At 31.2% G+C, this 14,087-nt stretch overlaps 1 protein-coding gene across 1 annotated transcript; it reads right to left on the bottom strand.

The window, feature by feature from the left end:
• Positions 1-602: 602 nt before the first annotated feature.
• Positions 603-12,979, bottom strand: LOC135961568 (uncharacterized). Its single transcript, XM_065513075.1, has 4 exons — positions 12,581-12,979; positions 12,299-12,497; positions 1,704-1,823; positions 603-1,642 (listed from the first exon to the last, which is right to left on the bottom strand). Exons 1-4 carry the CDS (start codon positions 12,930-12,932, stop codon positions 658-660), a joined length of 1,656 nt encoding a protein of 551 aa, XP_065369147.1. The 5' UTR covers positions 12,933-12,979; the 3' UTR covers positions 603-657.
• Between the last annotated feature and the right edge of the window lie 1,108 nt (positions 12,980-14,087).

The raw sequence follows: 14,087 nt of genomic DNA, 5'->3' as shown, positions 1-14,087 counted from the left end.
CTTTTATACCCTTCACCAAATTATACTTCAAAATACAAATTTTAAATAGTTTTAGGTTAACAAAAAAATTGTTTTTCCCCAATTTTTTTTTCTCGATTTTTACCCATTGTAGGTCCAATTTACTCTGGTCTTATATACATGGTTGCAAAGGTCTTTAACATATCTATCATTAGATATCCATATTGTCTATATTAATGACTTAGTAATTCAGATATAGGTAAAAAGTCGAGGTTGTCCTGGTTTTGTTCCTCATATCTCATCCATTTGTGGACCGATTATGCTGATTTTAAATAGGAAACTTTTCGAAAGCATGTCTGACAGAATTATTGAAGATTTGGATCCCGAAGATATCTGGGGTCTTCGGAAAATTGATTTCAACAGACAGACGGATAGACAGACAGACGGACATGGCTTAATCGACTCCGATATCTATAAGGATCCAGAATATATGTATATACTTTATAGGGTCGGAGATGAAAAATGTAGAAATTACAAACGGAATGACAAACTTATATATACCCTTCTCACGAAGGTGAAGGGTATAATAATGAATGAATTTCTTTTAAATAAAAATTTCAATTATTTTTAATTTTGCTAAACTATTTATGTATATAATTTTTTATTAATCTAAAAATAAGTATAACTACAATTAAATATTTATTTCTTCCTCATTGGCTGCACTACATCTAAAACTTTGCCTCTTTGTACTTTGCCCGAACCAGTTTTTGGTATGGCATCCACAAAATAAACTCCGCCCGATAAATGATACATACTGGCCATTTTGGACTGAACATGTGAAATAATTTGATCCTCTGTTAATTTGTTTCCAATGTCGTCCTGTTTTCTCACCACCGCACAGGTAATTAAATGTGTATTCAATAAATCGGGTATACCAAAGACACAAGCCTCAAATACACCGGCTACTTGTATAACAACATCTTCAATAAGCTGTGGATAGATTTGGAAATTTCTCGCTTTGAAAACATCATTGTCACGAGCACAAACATGCAAGAAACCCTCATCGTCGAAGAATCCTATATCGCCCGTATGCAGCCAATTGTCAATGTAAGCCTTCTTGTAGGCCTCGACATTGCGATAATAACCAAACCAGGTATAGGGCGTTGAGATAATTATTTCACCATGTTCATTGGGACCCAAAAATTTACCTTTCTTACTGATGATGCGTACTTTCTTGTTGGCAGTCAATTTTCCCTCTGAACCCACCTTACGCTCACAAACATAACCACCATTAAATGACAGCATGCCCGAAAGTTCAGACATGCCATAGGCCACACCAAATCCCGGACGTTTATCATTTATTTGCAAAGCACTAATCATTTGTTCTTGAACAATTAGCGGTACCTTGGCGCCACCCACTACAAGTGCATCAATACTGGCCAGGCCCTTTTGCATTTTCGCCACATCCTCAGTCATTATTAATTCGGCCATATGACCCCCATTTGTTATCATGTGAGTGATCTTATGACGTTCAACCAGCTGCAAAATGTAATCGGGTGTAAACGGTTTGCTGGTAACAATGCGCAAGCAGCAGTTTTTCAATGCGTCATTCAAATTCCAAAGTCCAGATGCCCAATACATGGTACTAAAAGTGCACACCACTGAATCGGATTTCAAATTAAGACTGGATTGTAAGGAATCAAATTAATTAATGATGATTATTTTATAACAAATGTTGTACTTACTAAATTTGTTGATTAAGCAGTGCTCGATGAGAACAGAGTACACCTTTGGGGGTACCGGTGGTACCAGATGAGCACAATATGATGGCCGTATCATCGCCTTTTAAGTTGAGGCAAGGAAATCTGTTCAATGCGAAAATATTAAGTTAGTAATTTAATTTTATATTTTAAAATATCTTATTGGGAGAGTAAATATCTATTGTTACACTAATCCTCTAACCGTTTAAATGTCAAATATCTATTTTTACTCTATATTGTTCCTTAACTATTATTTGGTCGACATTTTTCGTTTCGTCCCTATTATAAAATTATTGGAATAATAGTTCTGTGGTCATAAGCAATAACCACCTAAGTCGACGAAGAAAGATTTGAGTTATATATGCTACATTATTCTGTTCATAGAACTGTATGTATACGTGAAATCCCTACCTTTCTTATTTAAAAAGTTATTAATTAGAAACATATTGGCTGAAGTCCTAAGGAAGACTATTGCATTTACAATAAGCGCCAAAATATACTTAAGAAAACATTCAATTATATTTTATTTTATTTAAATAGCTTATAATGACTTTAGTTGTTATTGTATATTTTTCACGAAATAAATTTTCATAAATAAGAGTGCTGTTATAAGAGCCAAACTAAAGATAAGCGATTATTGCAAATTGGCTTAATTTCAAATATGCAATTTTTAAATATGTAATAACAACTTAACTCAACATATGCCATGCAACAATCAAAACACTTATTTTCAACAAACGCCTAATCAGACATTAGCACTTTCAATTTAATATTTCTGAGTTGCATTAAGCGATGATATTTGGTTTTATTAAATATTTCTCTAATAAATAAAGCTTTTGTTATAATTTTTCATTTTAGCATTGTGGGGGTAAGAATCTTTGATTCTGCATTCTACTTTTTCTAATGCACACTTTTATTTTTTTCACAAACGCTTTTATAATTATAAATTAATTTTTCTCAAAAACATGTTTTTTTAATTAGGCGGTTATTGCTTGTTACCACAGAGTTATTATTATTAATAATGCATATTATGAACTTGCCCAAACGAGGTGGGCTAATGAATCCACCTGTGCTATTAAAAGGATGATATGGCCTGCGTTGGACTGTAAACACACGTCGCGACGCGTCGTATCTACGTGGTTTACAACGAATACGACTCAGCAATATGGTGGCGATGATCACCGGGCATTGCATTTTCGATACCCATACTGCACAGAATCAAAATTTAGTTTGGAAATAAATCTGTCATTTCTAAACCGCTGGTCCGATCGGTATAAAATTTAACGTGGGCGTAGCCAAGTTTATGATATTAAACTGATCCAGTGCAATATGAAAAAGTGCAATATTTTTGAATGGAGGAGTTTTAAAGTGACATATTTTTCAATCTAATTGAGATATTGACTTGATTTTTTTTTTTTTGTAAGACCAATAATTAATTTGTCGAAACAAAAACAAATTTTAGTTTTAGAAACTCATAAAATCTTTATTATACTCTTCAACTTCGTGAGAAGGGTATATATAAGTTTGTCATTCCGTTTGTAATTTCTACATTTTTCATTTACGACCCTATAAAGTATATATATTCTGGATCCTTATAGATAGCGCTTAATCGATCCCATTAAGCCATGTCCGTCTGCCTGTCTGTCGTCTGTTTGTTGAAATCAACTTTCCGATGCCCCCAAATAACTTATATACACGATTCATACATCAATATCCGAGATATAAGGAAAAAACCAGGACAACCTCGATTTTTGACCTACTTTTTGACCTATATCTGGATTACTAAGTCATTAATATAGACAATATGGATATCTAATGATAGATATTTCAAAGAACTTTGCAATGACGTATAAGACCATCGTAAGTTGGACATACAATGGGTCAAAATCGGAAAAAATATTTTTTAAACCGAATTTTTTTTTTACCCAAAAGGTTTTTTTTCGCTGAATAATAAAAAATATTGAAAAAATAAAAAAAAATTTAGTTTAAAAAAAAAATTTAAAAATTTAAAAAAAAAAATAAAAAAAACTAATTGGAAAAAATTTTTTTTCAAAAAAATCAAGGTTCTAATTTTTTAAAACGAAACGACAAACGTTATAATAAAATTCTATGGAAAATATTGAAGTTTTAAACCCTTTTCACAGTATTCTCCATACAAATTGCTTACGCTTCCAAACGTTTCATTTTATAAAATGAGAAAACAAGTTTGGAAAAAGAAGAAAAATTTGTTTACCTTAAAACATTTAAAATTTGTATTTTGAAGTATAATTTGGTGAAGGGTTAATTTTGGTTTTAAAAACTCAATAAAATCTTTATTTATTAACAAAATTCAATGAATTTTTCAAGGTTTTTTTTTAAATATGTCATTCTAAATAACAAAGTGTAAAAAACTAGTCAAAAGGTTAAAAGGGAATCTCGCAAATCCTAAAAATTAGAGCGAAAATCCCAAAAATTATATTTTTTACAATTTTTCCCATAGGGTCCACATTTTCCTCAGGGCTGGGAAAATACTTTGGGGATAAATAGGAAATACATCTAGATTTTCAAAGCTGCTTTCCCAGATTTGGAATTTTTATAAAAAATAGGTCAAATTCCGAAAAGCGTAGGGCCGACATATTCGAAAAAATATGATTTTTATACCAAAAAATTCTACGTAAAAATAACTTGCAAAAAAATAAATAAATTGTTATATGTTCAAGAAAGTTTTTTCTATAATAAACCATTTCACCCAAAAGACAGCAAAAAATCTTCCATTTTTTGAATTTTTAAATTGAAAATCGTTTATTTTTGGATCAATCTTTTGTATGTTATTTGTAATTTAGTTGCCTAACTAATCGGTCCAAAAGTACGCCCTATAGTTTTAAAAAAGCGGTCTAAGCTATGGCAAAATTTTTTAATTTCAATTTTCAAATGCCTATTACTCGGAAATTATAAGAGCTAGCGCTTTCCAAAAATGTAAATGTCTTTGAAATCAGATAGGAAACAAAAAAATGCACATGTTTAAAAATGTTACCTGTCGAAGGTACCCTATTTGAGCCCCAGGAGCATTTGTAGGACCCATTTTAATAACTAAACTCATATGCTTTTTGGACGAGCAGAAATGCCAGATTTATTTCCAACAAATTTTAATTCTGCCCCACTGTGTGTCCAGTAGGACTATAACCAAATTTTGGCCCTAGCACCACGCGATGGCAAATGTTGTGTTATTTACTATAACATTTTTTTGTGGATCATTTTGGAATAAAAACCTCAACCACAAAATCGAATTTTTAAAGTCATAATTTTCTCAAATTTGTATTACTTTTTTAATTTTTTTTATAGTAAACAAGTAAGAGAGTTATATTCGGCTGTGCCGAATCTTATATACCCTTCACCAAATTATACTTCGAAATACAAATTTTAAATATTTTTAGGTAAACAAAATTTATTTTTTTTACAAAGTTGTTTTTTTCAATTTTGAAATTTTTTCTTTAAATTTTGAAATTTTTTCTTTAAATTTTAAAAACATTTTTTGTTTTTTTTTAAATTTTTTTCCATATTGTCTATATTAATGACTAGTAATCCAGAGATATCAAAAATAGGTCAAAAATCGAGGTTGTCCTGATTTTTTCCTCATATCTCAGTCATTTGTGGACAGATTTTGCTGATTTTAAATAGGAAAATTCTCGAAAGCATGTCTGACAGAATTATTGAAGATTTGGATCCCGAAGATATCTGGGGGTCTTCAGAAAATTGATTTCAAAAGACAGACAGACAGACGGACATGGCTTAATCGACTCTGCTATCTATAAGAATATATATACTTTATAGGGTCGGAAAATTATATTGTGGAAATTACAAACGGAATGATAATCTTATATATACCCTTCTTACGAAGGTGAAGGGTATAAAAAGCGGATATTTTCCCGATACTTATTTATAAAAAAAAAACTATTTTCGTTTTTTAGATAAAAAAAAAATAGACAACTTTTTTAAATAACTTTCAATGGTCTATTCGACTATGCTAGGGCCATTTTGATATTTTCAAAAAATGTAAAAAAGTTATAGCCCTAGTGTTGAGTAGTAGTCGGAGGATGAATTGTTTACAATAAACCGGTTATTGGACTGCCTCTTTGTAACTTATAAGTGAATTCCCTGATACTGAATCAACTACGAGCAACAGACTATTAGAATGTCTCTTTGTAGATGGTATCTGGTTGGCTTGAGTTCTAGGAGATGTCTTTTAGGCTGACTATTGGGGTTAAATTAGCTTCTACCTAGGCACACACATATTAAACTATCTAGTTATGTAGAAAATCAAGTAACCAGTTGATATCAAGTAAGGTAACTGACTCTAGATATCCAGTATGAGTTATCAGTTATCAGACAGTCTATTTGTAACCTATGAAGAGTCAGGACAAACACATGTTAAGACAACTTGTCACGTAGCTAAATTATGTAATCAGTAGTACAATACATTTTTTGTAATCACCCAGAATTGCTGGGTAAACTTTAAATTAAACAACTAAGAGAGTTATATTCGTCTGTGCCGAATCTTATATACCCTTCACCAAATTATACTTCAAAATAAAATTTTTTTAATATTTAAACAAAAAATTTTTTTTTTCTAATGTAGTTTTTTTTCATTTTTTGGAATTTTTATACCCTTCACCATGATAAAAATATAGAAGGTAGTTTCAATCAAATTTTGTTTTTTAAAATAAGGTTTTTTGAAGTTTCCTTATTTTGTGAGAATTGTAAAAAGCGTTGCCACATTCCTAAAAATGATTCTGATTATCGAGACATTTATTACAGAAAATGTGTAATTTATAATTTAGTATTTAAATAAAAATGTATTATGTTGTGTTGGAAGTTATTGATTCAATTTCTAACGTGCGCTTACTTATATTGGAACACGTTGACTATTTTTATAGGTCTTCTTCGTATGCATTTTTCCATTTATATTATTACTATGCAAATATTTTATATTTTAATTATAAGAGACAGCACACGCATGAATGTATTTTCATGATCTAGCCGAGCATTTGCAGAAAATATAAAAAGTCTTTGAAATCTGATGGAAAACAAAAAATGGCAAGCGTTTAAAAAATTTGCATGTCGAAGGTGCCCTACTTTGAGTTTTAGATATAGCCAGCCGCTGTTGTCGTATGTTGGGTAATGTAGAGACTTTAAAAAAAATCATGTTTGAATGTTTGCAAAAATATTTGGTTTTTTGCAGTTGGGGAAAATAAACTCATTTTTATGTGTTTTAATATTTTTCAAATTAATGTAATTTAAATATTCCCAAAGAATTAAAGGGAAAATTTAAAATTAATATGGCATTACTATTTTTATGAAAACGTCACAATCCTTAAGCATGTCAGACGTAGAATTTGAAAAAATAAAGAGAGAATGAAACTACCTTCTATTTTTCTACTATGCCCTTCACCTTCGTGAGAAGGGTATATATAAGTTTGTCATTCCGTTTGTAATTTCTACATTTTTCATTTCCGACCCTATAAAGTATATATATTCTGGATCCTTATAGATAGCGGAGTCGATTAAGCCATGTCCGTCTGTCTGTCTGTCTGTCTGTCTGTCTGTCCGTCTGTCTGTCTGTCTGTCTGTTGAAATCAATTTTCTGAAGGCCCCAGATATCTCCGGGATCCAAATCTTCAACAATTCTGTCAGACATACTTTCGAGAATTTTGCTATTTAAAATCAGCAAAATCCGTCCATAAATAACGGAGATATGAGCAAAAATCCGAGACAACCTCTGAAAATTTCATCAAAAAACACAATGTATTGCATGCTTTGACAAAAAAACAACAAAACGTATGGTTAGATGTGCAAGCTTTACGTATTTTGTTTTTTTTTGTGTGTTGTTTCTTTTGGCGTTGTTGTTGTTTTTTATAGAACTAACCGTTTGTTTGGTTGTGTGTTGGTTTTTTTGACAAAAAAACAACAAAACGTATGTTTGGATGTGCAAGTTTTGCGTATTTTGTTTTTTTTTTTGTGTTTTGTTTCTTTTGGCGTTGTTGTTGTTTTTTATACAACTAAACTTTTGTTTGGTTGTGTGTTGGTTTTTTTGACAAAAAAACAACAAAACGTATGTTTGGATGTGCAAGTTTTGCGTATTTTGTTTTTTCTTTTGGTGTTTTGTTTCGTTTGGCGTTGTTGTTGTTTTTATACCCTTCAGCTTCGTGAGAAGGGTATAGGGTAAACGCTCCTATAGTCGGCATGACCCAGTAGTCGGCATTTTTGACTTAAAAGCTTAATAAATAAGAATAACGATAATTTTATACAAAAGTAAGATTTAACTTTAATTAAACATACACTCATTTATCTTTATGTAATGTTTAAATTTGGGTGAGTTAAGTATTTTCATCTATTTTTGTCCTCATTAAGTGACCATCTTTCAACTGGTGCGGAAGTGCCTGTTTTTTAAGAAATTTTTTAGTGGCAAGGCCAACTAAAACAAGTTAGTAACCATATCAATTTAAGTAATATTTTTACCAGAGTGGTGTTAACAGATAAAACTTTGTTTAAATATTACCTACAATGTGAAATTTTTCACAAAAAATATATTTTTTGGTTATTTTAATTGATGCCGTCATTAGGAACAAAAATTTCTATGATTTTCAATAGTCGGCATAGTGATGCCGACTTCAGGAAAATTGCTAATTTTTTGTATTAAGCTCAAATTCTACAAATTTGTTTATTACTCATCTCTCTTGACAATAGATTTGAAGAAAATGAGTTTGAAATGAGTTTACCCAATAGTCGGCACAGTTTTAATTGTGCATTTTAAGAACTGCCGAGTATAGGAGACCATGCATCCTGAACTCGGCAGCAGCTTTTTATTTGACTGGATATCGTAAAACAGAGTAATATTTAGAGATTCAGTAGGTATTATTAATTCTAACATCTTAGAATTCCAAATATGGACACTCCAGAAAAAAAAATCCATGCACCAATATCCTGAAAAAGCCTTAAAATATTTTCTATGCGAGAGAAGGCCCGATTTCTGTATTAGGTGCCAGTGAACAATATGGAGTTCCGCGTTCAAAAATATAGGACAAATTATACGGTTCCGAAGGTCCTATGAGAATGGGGCCGCAAACAGTGTTATCTAATTCCAAAGAAAATGAGGATTAACTTAACACGGTTCAATCAATCGTGAAGGAAGAGCAGCAAACCACACCATTTGTATATGATCTACCCGGAAAGAAATGGTATAAAGGGGTTTTTAAACTGTTCTCTCTAAAATAATCATGTAAGGTACCTTAATAAACAGGCTCTTTACTAAATCAGTTGGAGTTATTAGTAGGTGATCGGCCTGAAAATGAGAAAAGAAACGGATTTGGATCTAGCTTTTGAAATAGTCAACCGACTAGCTCCTAATATGAGCGTAGAATTGATTCCGATGACATTATCGAAGAGAACAATAACTTAAAAATAAATTATCAAACTATTGAAATTGTGAGTAATCTTACCATAGAGGCAGGCACGTTCATAATTAACAAGGAAAAATTGAAAATAAGGTAGTATCGCCAACTTTAGCTACAGAAAATAACAATGAAACCTGTTCACTACTCTTCTCCAACTTTATCAAATAATTATTCAAATACTTGGTTTCAGCCTTTTAACTGTTCAAGTCCAATCCCAACAAGTTGTAGTTGTACATTTAAAATTTTTTCAAAGTTTTTTAATAATATTATGGTCACTGGGATATTGTATATAATTGCGGTAACCATAATATGTTTACGTTACCATTAACATGATTGTAAATAAATATATATTTATGGCAATCATTTTCATGATAATGATTTATCATAATATATTGCTCTCAGAATATGATAACCATAATCCTAGAACAACACAATATGTTGAAGTATTACATCATAAACATGGTTGCCACAAACACATAAATATTTACTACAATCATATGTATATATGATTGCTACAATGATGTGAATGGTAACTTAAACATAAAATAAACATAAATGGTTACCGCAAACATATACATAATTATAGTGACCATAATAGAAAAATAAAATAAACCAAAACAAATTAAATAAGGAAGATAAAACGAGTTAGGGCCACATGTGAAGAGGATTTGGACACAGATCCTGAGGATGATGGTCTAAAAACATAGGATATGATATTTGCCCACAGTGGTTTCACCTCAAATGCACTAATTTATGTTTTTTATTAGTATTTATTTAAATGGCTGATATTTTAAATAAAAAATAACTTGAATTCTTTTAAGATTTTATTCTTTTCTTAATAAAAAATGCTATGCCGACAATTGGGTCACAAATTGCCGACATTAGGATCAAGGGTGCCGACTTCGGGCACAAATCGTGTTTTTTCAAAAAAACGTAAATTGCTCAAATTTAATAAAAACTGCTTGAAAAGAATTAATTGAGTCTAAAACTATACAAATTACTAAACAACAATAACCCATTTACATCCCAATACCATGTTCGCACTCATAATGGTATCACTTTAAAAACTGAAAAAAAGTTAAACTGCCGACTACTGGTGCATTCACCCTATATAAGTTTGTCATTCCGTTTGTAATTTCTACATTTTTCATTTCCGACCCTATAAAGTATATATATTCTGGATCCTTATAGATAGCGGAGTCGATTAAGCCATGTCTGTCTGTCTGTCTGTCTGTCTGTCTGTCTGTCTGTCTGTCTGTCTGTCTGTCTGTCTGTCTGTCTGTCTGTCTGTCTGTCTGTCTGTCTGTCTGTCTGTCTGTCTGTCTGTCTGTCTGTCTGTCTGTCTGTCTGTCTGTCTGTCTGTCTGTCTGTCTGTCTGTCTGTCTGTCTGTCTGTCCGTCTGTCTGTCTGTCTGTCTGTTGAAATCAATTTTCTGAAGGCCCCAGATATCTCCGGGATCCAAATCTTCAACAATTCTGTCAGACATACTTTCGAGAATTTTGCTATTTAAAATCAGCAAAATCCGTCCATAAATAACGGAGATATGAGCAAAAATCCGAGACAACCTCTGAAAATTTCATCAAAAAACACAATGTATTGCATGCTTTGACAAAAAAACAACAAAACGTATGCTTGGGTGTGCAAGCTTTGTGTATTTGGTTTTTTTTTTGTTTTTTGTTTCTTTTGGCGTTGTTGTTGTTTTTTATACAACTAAACGTTTGTTTGGTTGTGTGTTGGTTTTTTTGACAAAAAAGCAACAAAACGTATGTTTTTGGATGTGCATTCTTTGCGTATTTTGTTTTTTTTGTGTTTTGTTTCTTTTGGCGTTGTTGTTGTTTTTTATACAACTAAACGTTTGTTTGGTTGTGTGTTGGTTTTTTTGACAAAAAATCAACAAATCGTATGTTTTAATGTGCATGCTTTGCGTATTTTGTTTCTTTTGGCGTTGTTGTTGTTTTTTTATACAATTAAACGTATGTTTGGATGTGTGTTGGTTTCATTGCCTTGCGTATTTTGTTTTTTCTTTTGGTGTTTTGTTTCGTTTGGCGTTGTTGTTGTTTTTTGTGTTCTTGATAAATTTAGGATGCTGTACGCTGAAAGTAGGCAATGTACATACATACATATATACTAATTATAAAAAATAATAATGCATCCACAACAAAGGTGAAGGGTATATAAGATTCGGCATAGCCGAATATAGCACTCTTACTTGTTTTTTTTTTTTGGTTTTTTCAATTTTTTTTAATATTCGGCGTAAAAAAACTTTTGGTGAAAAAAAATTCGGGGTAAAAAATATTCAGCCCAATTATGAATAAAAATTCCGCGGGAGTTTTTTCTCTTTTCTCTTTTCTCATTTTTCCTATTCAAATTCAATGGGAAAAAACTCCCGGGGAACAAACTCCTGCGGAATTTTTTATTCATAATTGGGCTGATTTTTTTCCGATTTGACCCATTGTAGGTACGACTTACTTATGGTCTTATATACGTCATTGCAAAGGTCTTTGAAATATCTATCATTAGATATCCATATTGTCTATATTAATGACTTATTAATCCAGATATAGGTAAGAAATAGGTAAAAAATCGAGGTTGTCCTGGTTTTTTCCTTATATCTCAGCCATTTGTGGACCGATTTTCTCGATTTTAAATAGCAAACGAGCCGGAAGAATTCCGGAGATATTGATGTATGAATCGTGTATGTAAGTTATTTTGGGGCTTCTGAAAGTTGATTTCACAGACAGACAGACATGGCTAAATCGACTCTGATATCTATAAGGATCCATATACTTTATAGGGTCGGAAAATTATATTGTGGAAATTACAAACGGAATGCCAATCTTATATACTCTCACGAAGGTAAAGGGTATAAAAAGTACTTCACATTCTTGTCAAGAGTTAAACGGCTAGTAAAGTTAAAGTGAATGTAGTTTAACAATGCACTTCAATTTAAAAGAAAATAATACCATAGAAACTTAATGAAATCATTTAGATAAAAGTTATATAAGATAAAATAACTTAGCAACGAAATAGTTGGTATCTTTATTTATACATAAGAGTAGCATTAAATACTTGAGATTTAAATTGAACGACGAAAGTTTTAAGTATTTTCAAAACATTCTAGAGAATACCAAAAAAATAAATAATACTTACTCAAACGGTTCATTTAAAAGACTGTCCTCCAATTTCACCAAACTCAATATGCTGGGCACACCCATAATTTCACCATTCATTAGAAATTTGGGAGCAGACAAATTTAAATCCTGGCAAACTTTAACAGTAATTTCATAATTTTCTACATCACAGAAGATAATCTTGGGCTTAGTAACATCGTAAATCAATTGCACATTATCTGAGTTTTTAAAGAAAATAACAAAAAATAAAACATTTAATTAATTAAAATTCTTTAAAAAAATACAAAAAAAATTAGTTTACCTTTATCGAAACCAGGATACAGAGCATTTACCGGGGCACCACACAAATAAGCGGCCACCATTACCGTGGCCGTGTGTGTAGCATTGTTAGCATACATGCCCACAACATCGCCTGTCCTAATCCCCATTTTCAATAAATTTTTACTCAAACACGTTACATGATCTAGAAATTCTTGAGCCGTCATTTGTTCATTCGTTGCATCATTGATTTGTATGATCTTTTGAGGATTCTTGGAGAATTCCCGAAATGTCGCTTCACCCAGTGTCATGTTTTCATTATACAAATCCTTTTTCTCTGGTCCGGACCAGAGTTTTTGCCTCGCATCGTAATAGGTGGCCGTTAAGGGAAACATGACTGTCTCGTTTCAAATATAGATCTGGACTGCTGCAATCTGTTTGAAAAAAATAAAAAGAATAACTGAACATATTTTCAGTTATCTGCTGGTAAGAATGTGTATGTACGTTTTTTGTTATTTGCTATTCATTGTATTGAGTTTGAAATGAGATAAATATTGTGCCTGATGAATACAAAATGAAACTTAAACAGATTTAGATTCAGTAGCGTAGATCAGTTGATAATTTTATTATTTAATCTGCATGTTATTTATTTGAAACTATTTTTATATATTTGTTTATATGTATTTAAAGAAAATCTAATTAATACACTTGGAGAAATTTATGACTTTTTTATTGGATGACTAAGCAAAAAATTACAATGACAAAATGAATGATAAGTTAGGCTTTATGTCTAGATACAGAGGTGGCCATATAAATAAAACATTCATAGTGTCAATAAATAATTCATTCATTCTATTTTCCAATTTGAATAAGGAAAGAAAATTATTTCAATGTTCTGTTAATCTAAAAAGCTTTGACAATAACACTGTCCAACAGCATTTTTGGAACAGACTAGCGACCCTATAATTCTGAAAGGGCATGTTGAGTAGATTTGAACCACTTATTGTTAGTTCATTAAATAATGAAGATACAATAAATAAATGATGATAAAAAAAAATGTTGAGTAGATCATTTTTGTAGAATAAACTTATAATCCAGCTGGTTTGAGTTTTAATTTATTGATCAAAGGCAGCGTTATAGTAAATGAAAAAAATGTTGTAAGTTAATGTCTGAGAGAATACTTATTGTCAGAGTTATATTGTGGAATTTTATGGGGATAATTTTTGTGGAAGATCTTAACCCTCTATCTCCTCTGTTTAGGGGTCAATTTAACCCATTTCTTTCAAAAAGGACATTTAAGGATTAAAATATTCTACGAAAAATTTTAGTGGGGATCACCAAAGATACAAAAGTTGTAAATATATCTCTTTAAGCTTACTTAGCAAAATTACACGCCACATCGGGTCTCACATTTTTTAAAAACATCACTTTGGATGCGTGTAACTTTTTATAGGGACAAGATAACTGTTAGCAAGTTGTTTTTATAGTATTCGAAATTTTATCACAAATATAGATGTTATTTAAAAAATGTCGAACCTCCGTAGGCCCGA

Source organism: Calliphora vicina, chromosome 5 (assembly GCF_958450345.1).
Source record: "Calliphora vicina chromosome 5, idCalVici1.1, whole genome shotgun sequence".
NCBI classification, from domain to species: Eukaryota; Metazoa; Arthropoda; class Insecta; order Diptera; family Calliphoridae; genus Calliphora; species Calliphora vicina.
This window is presented reverse-complemented; position numbering and strand designations above follow the sequence as displayed.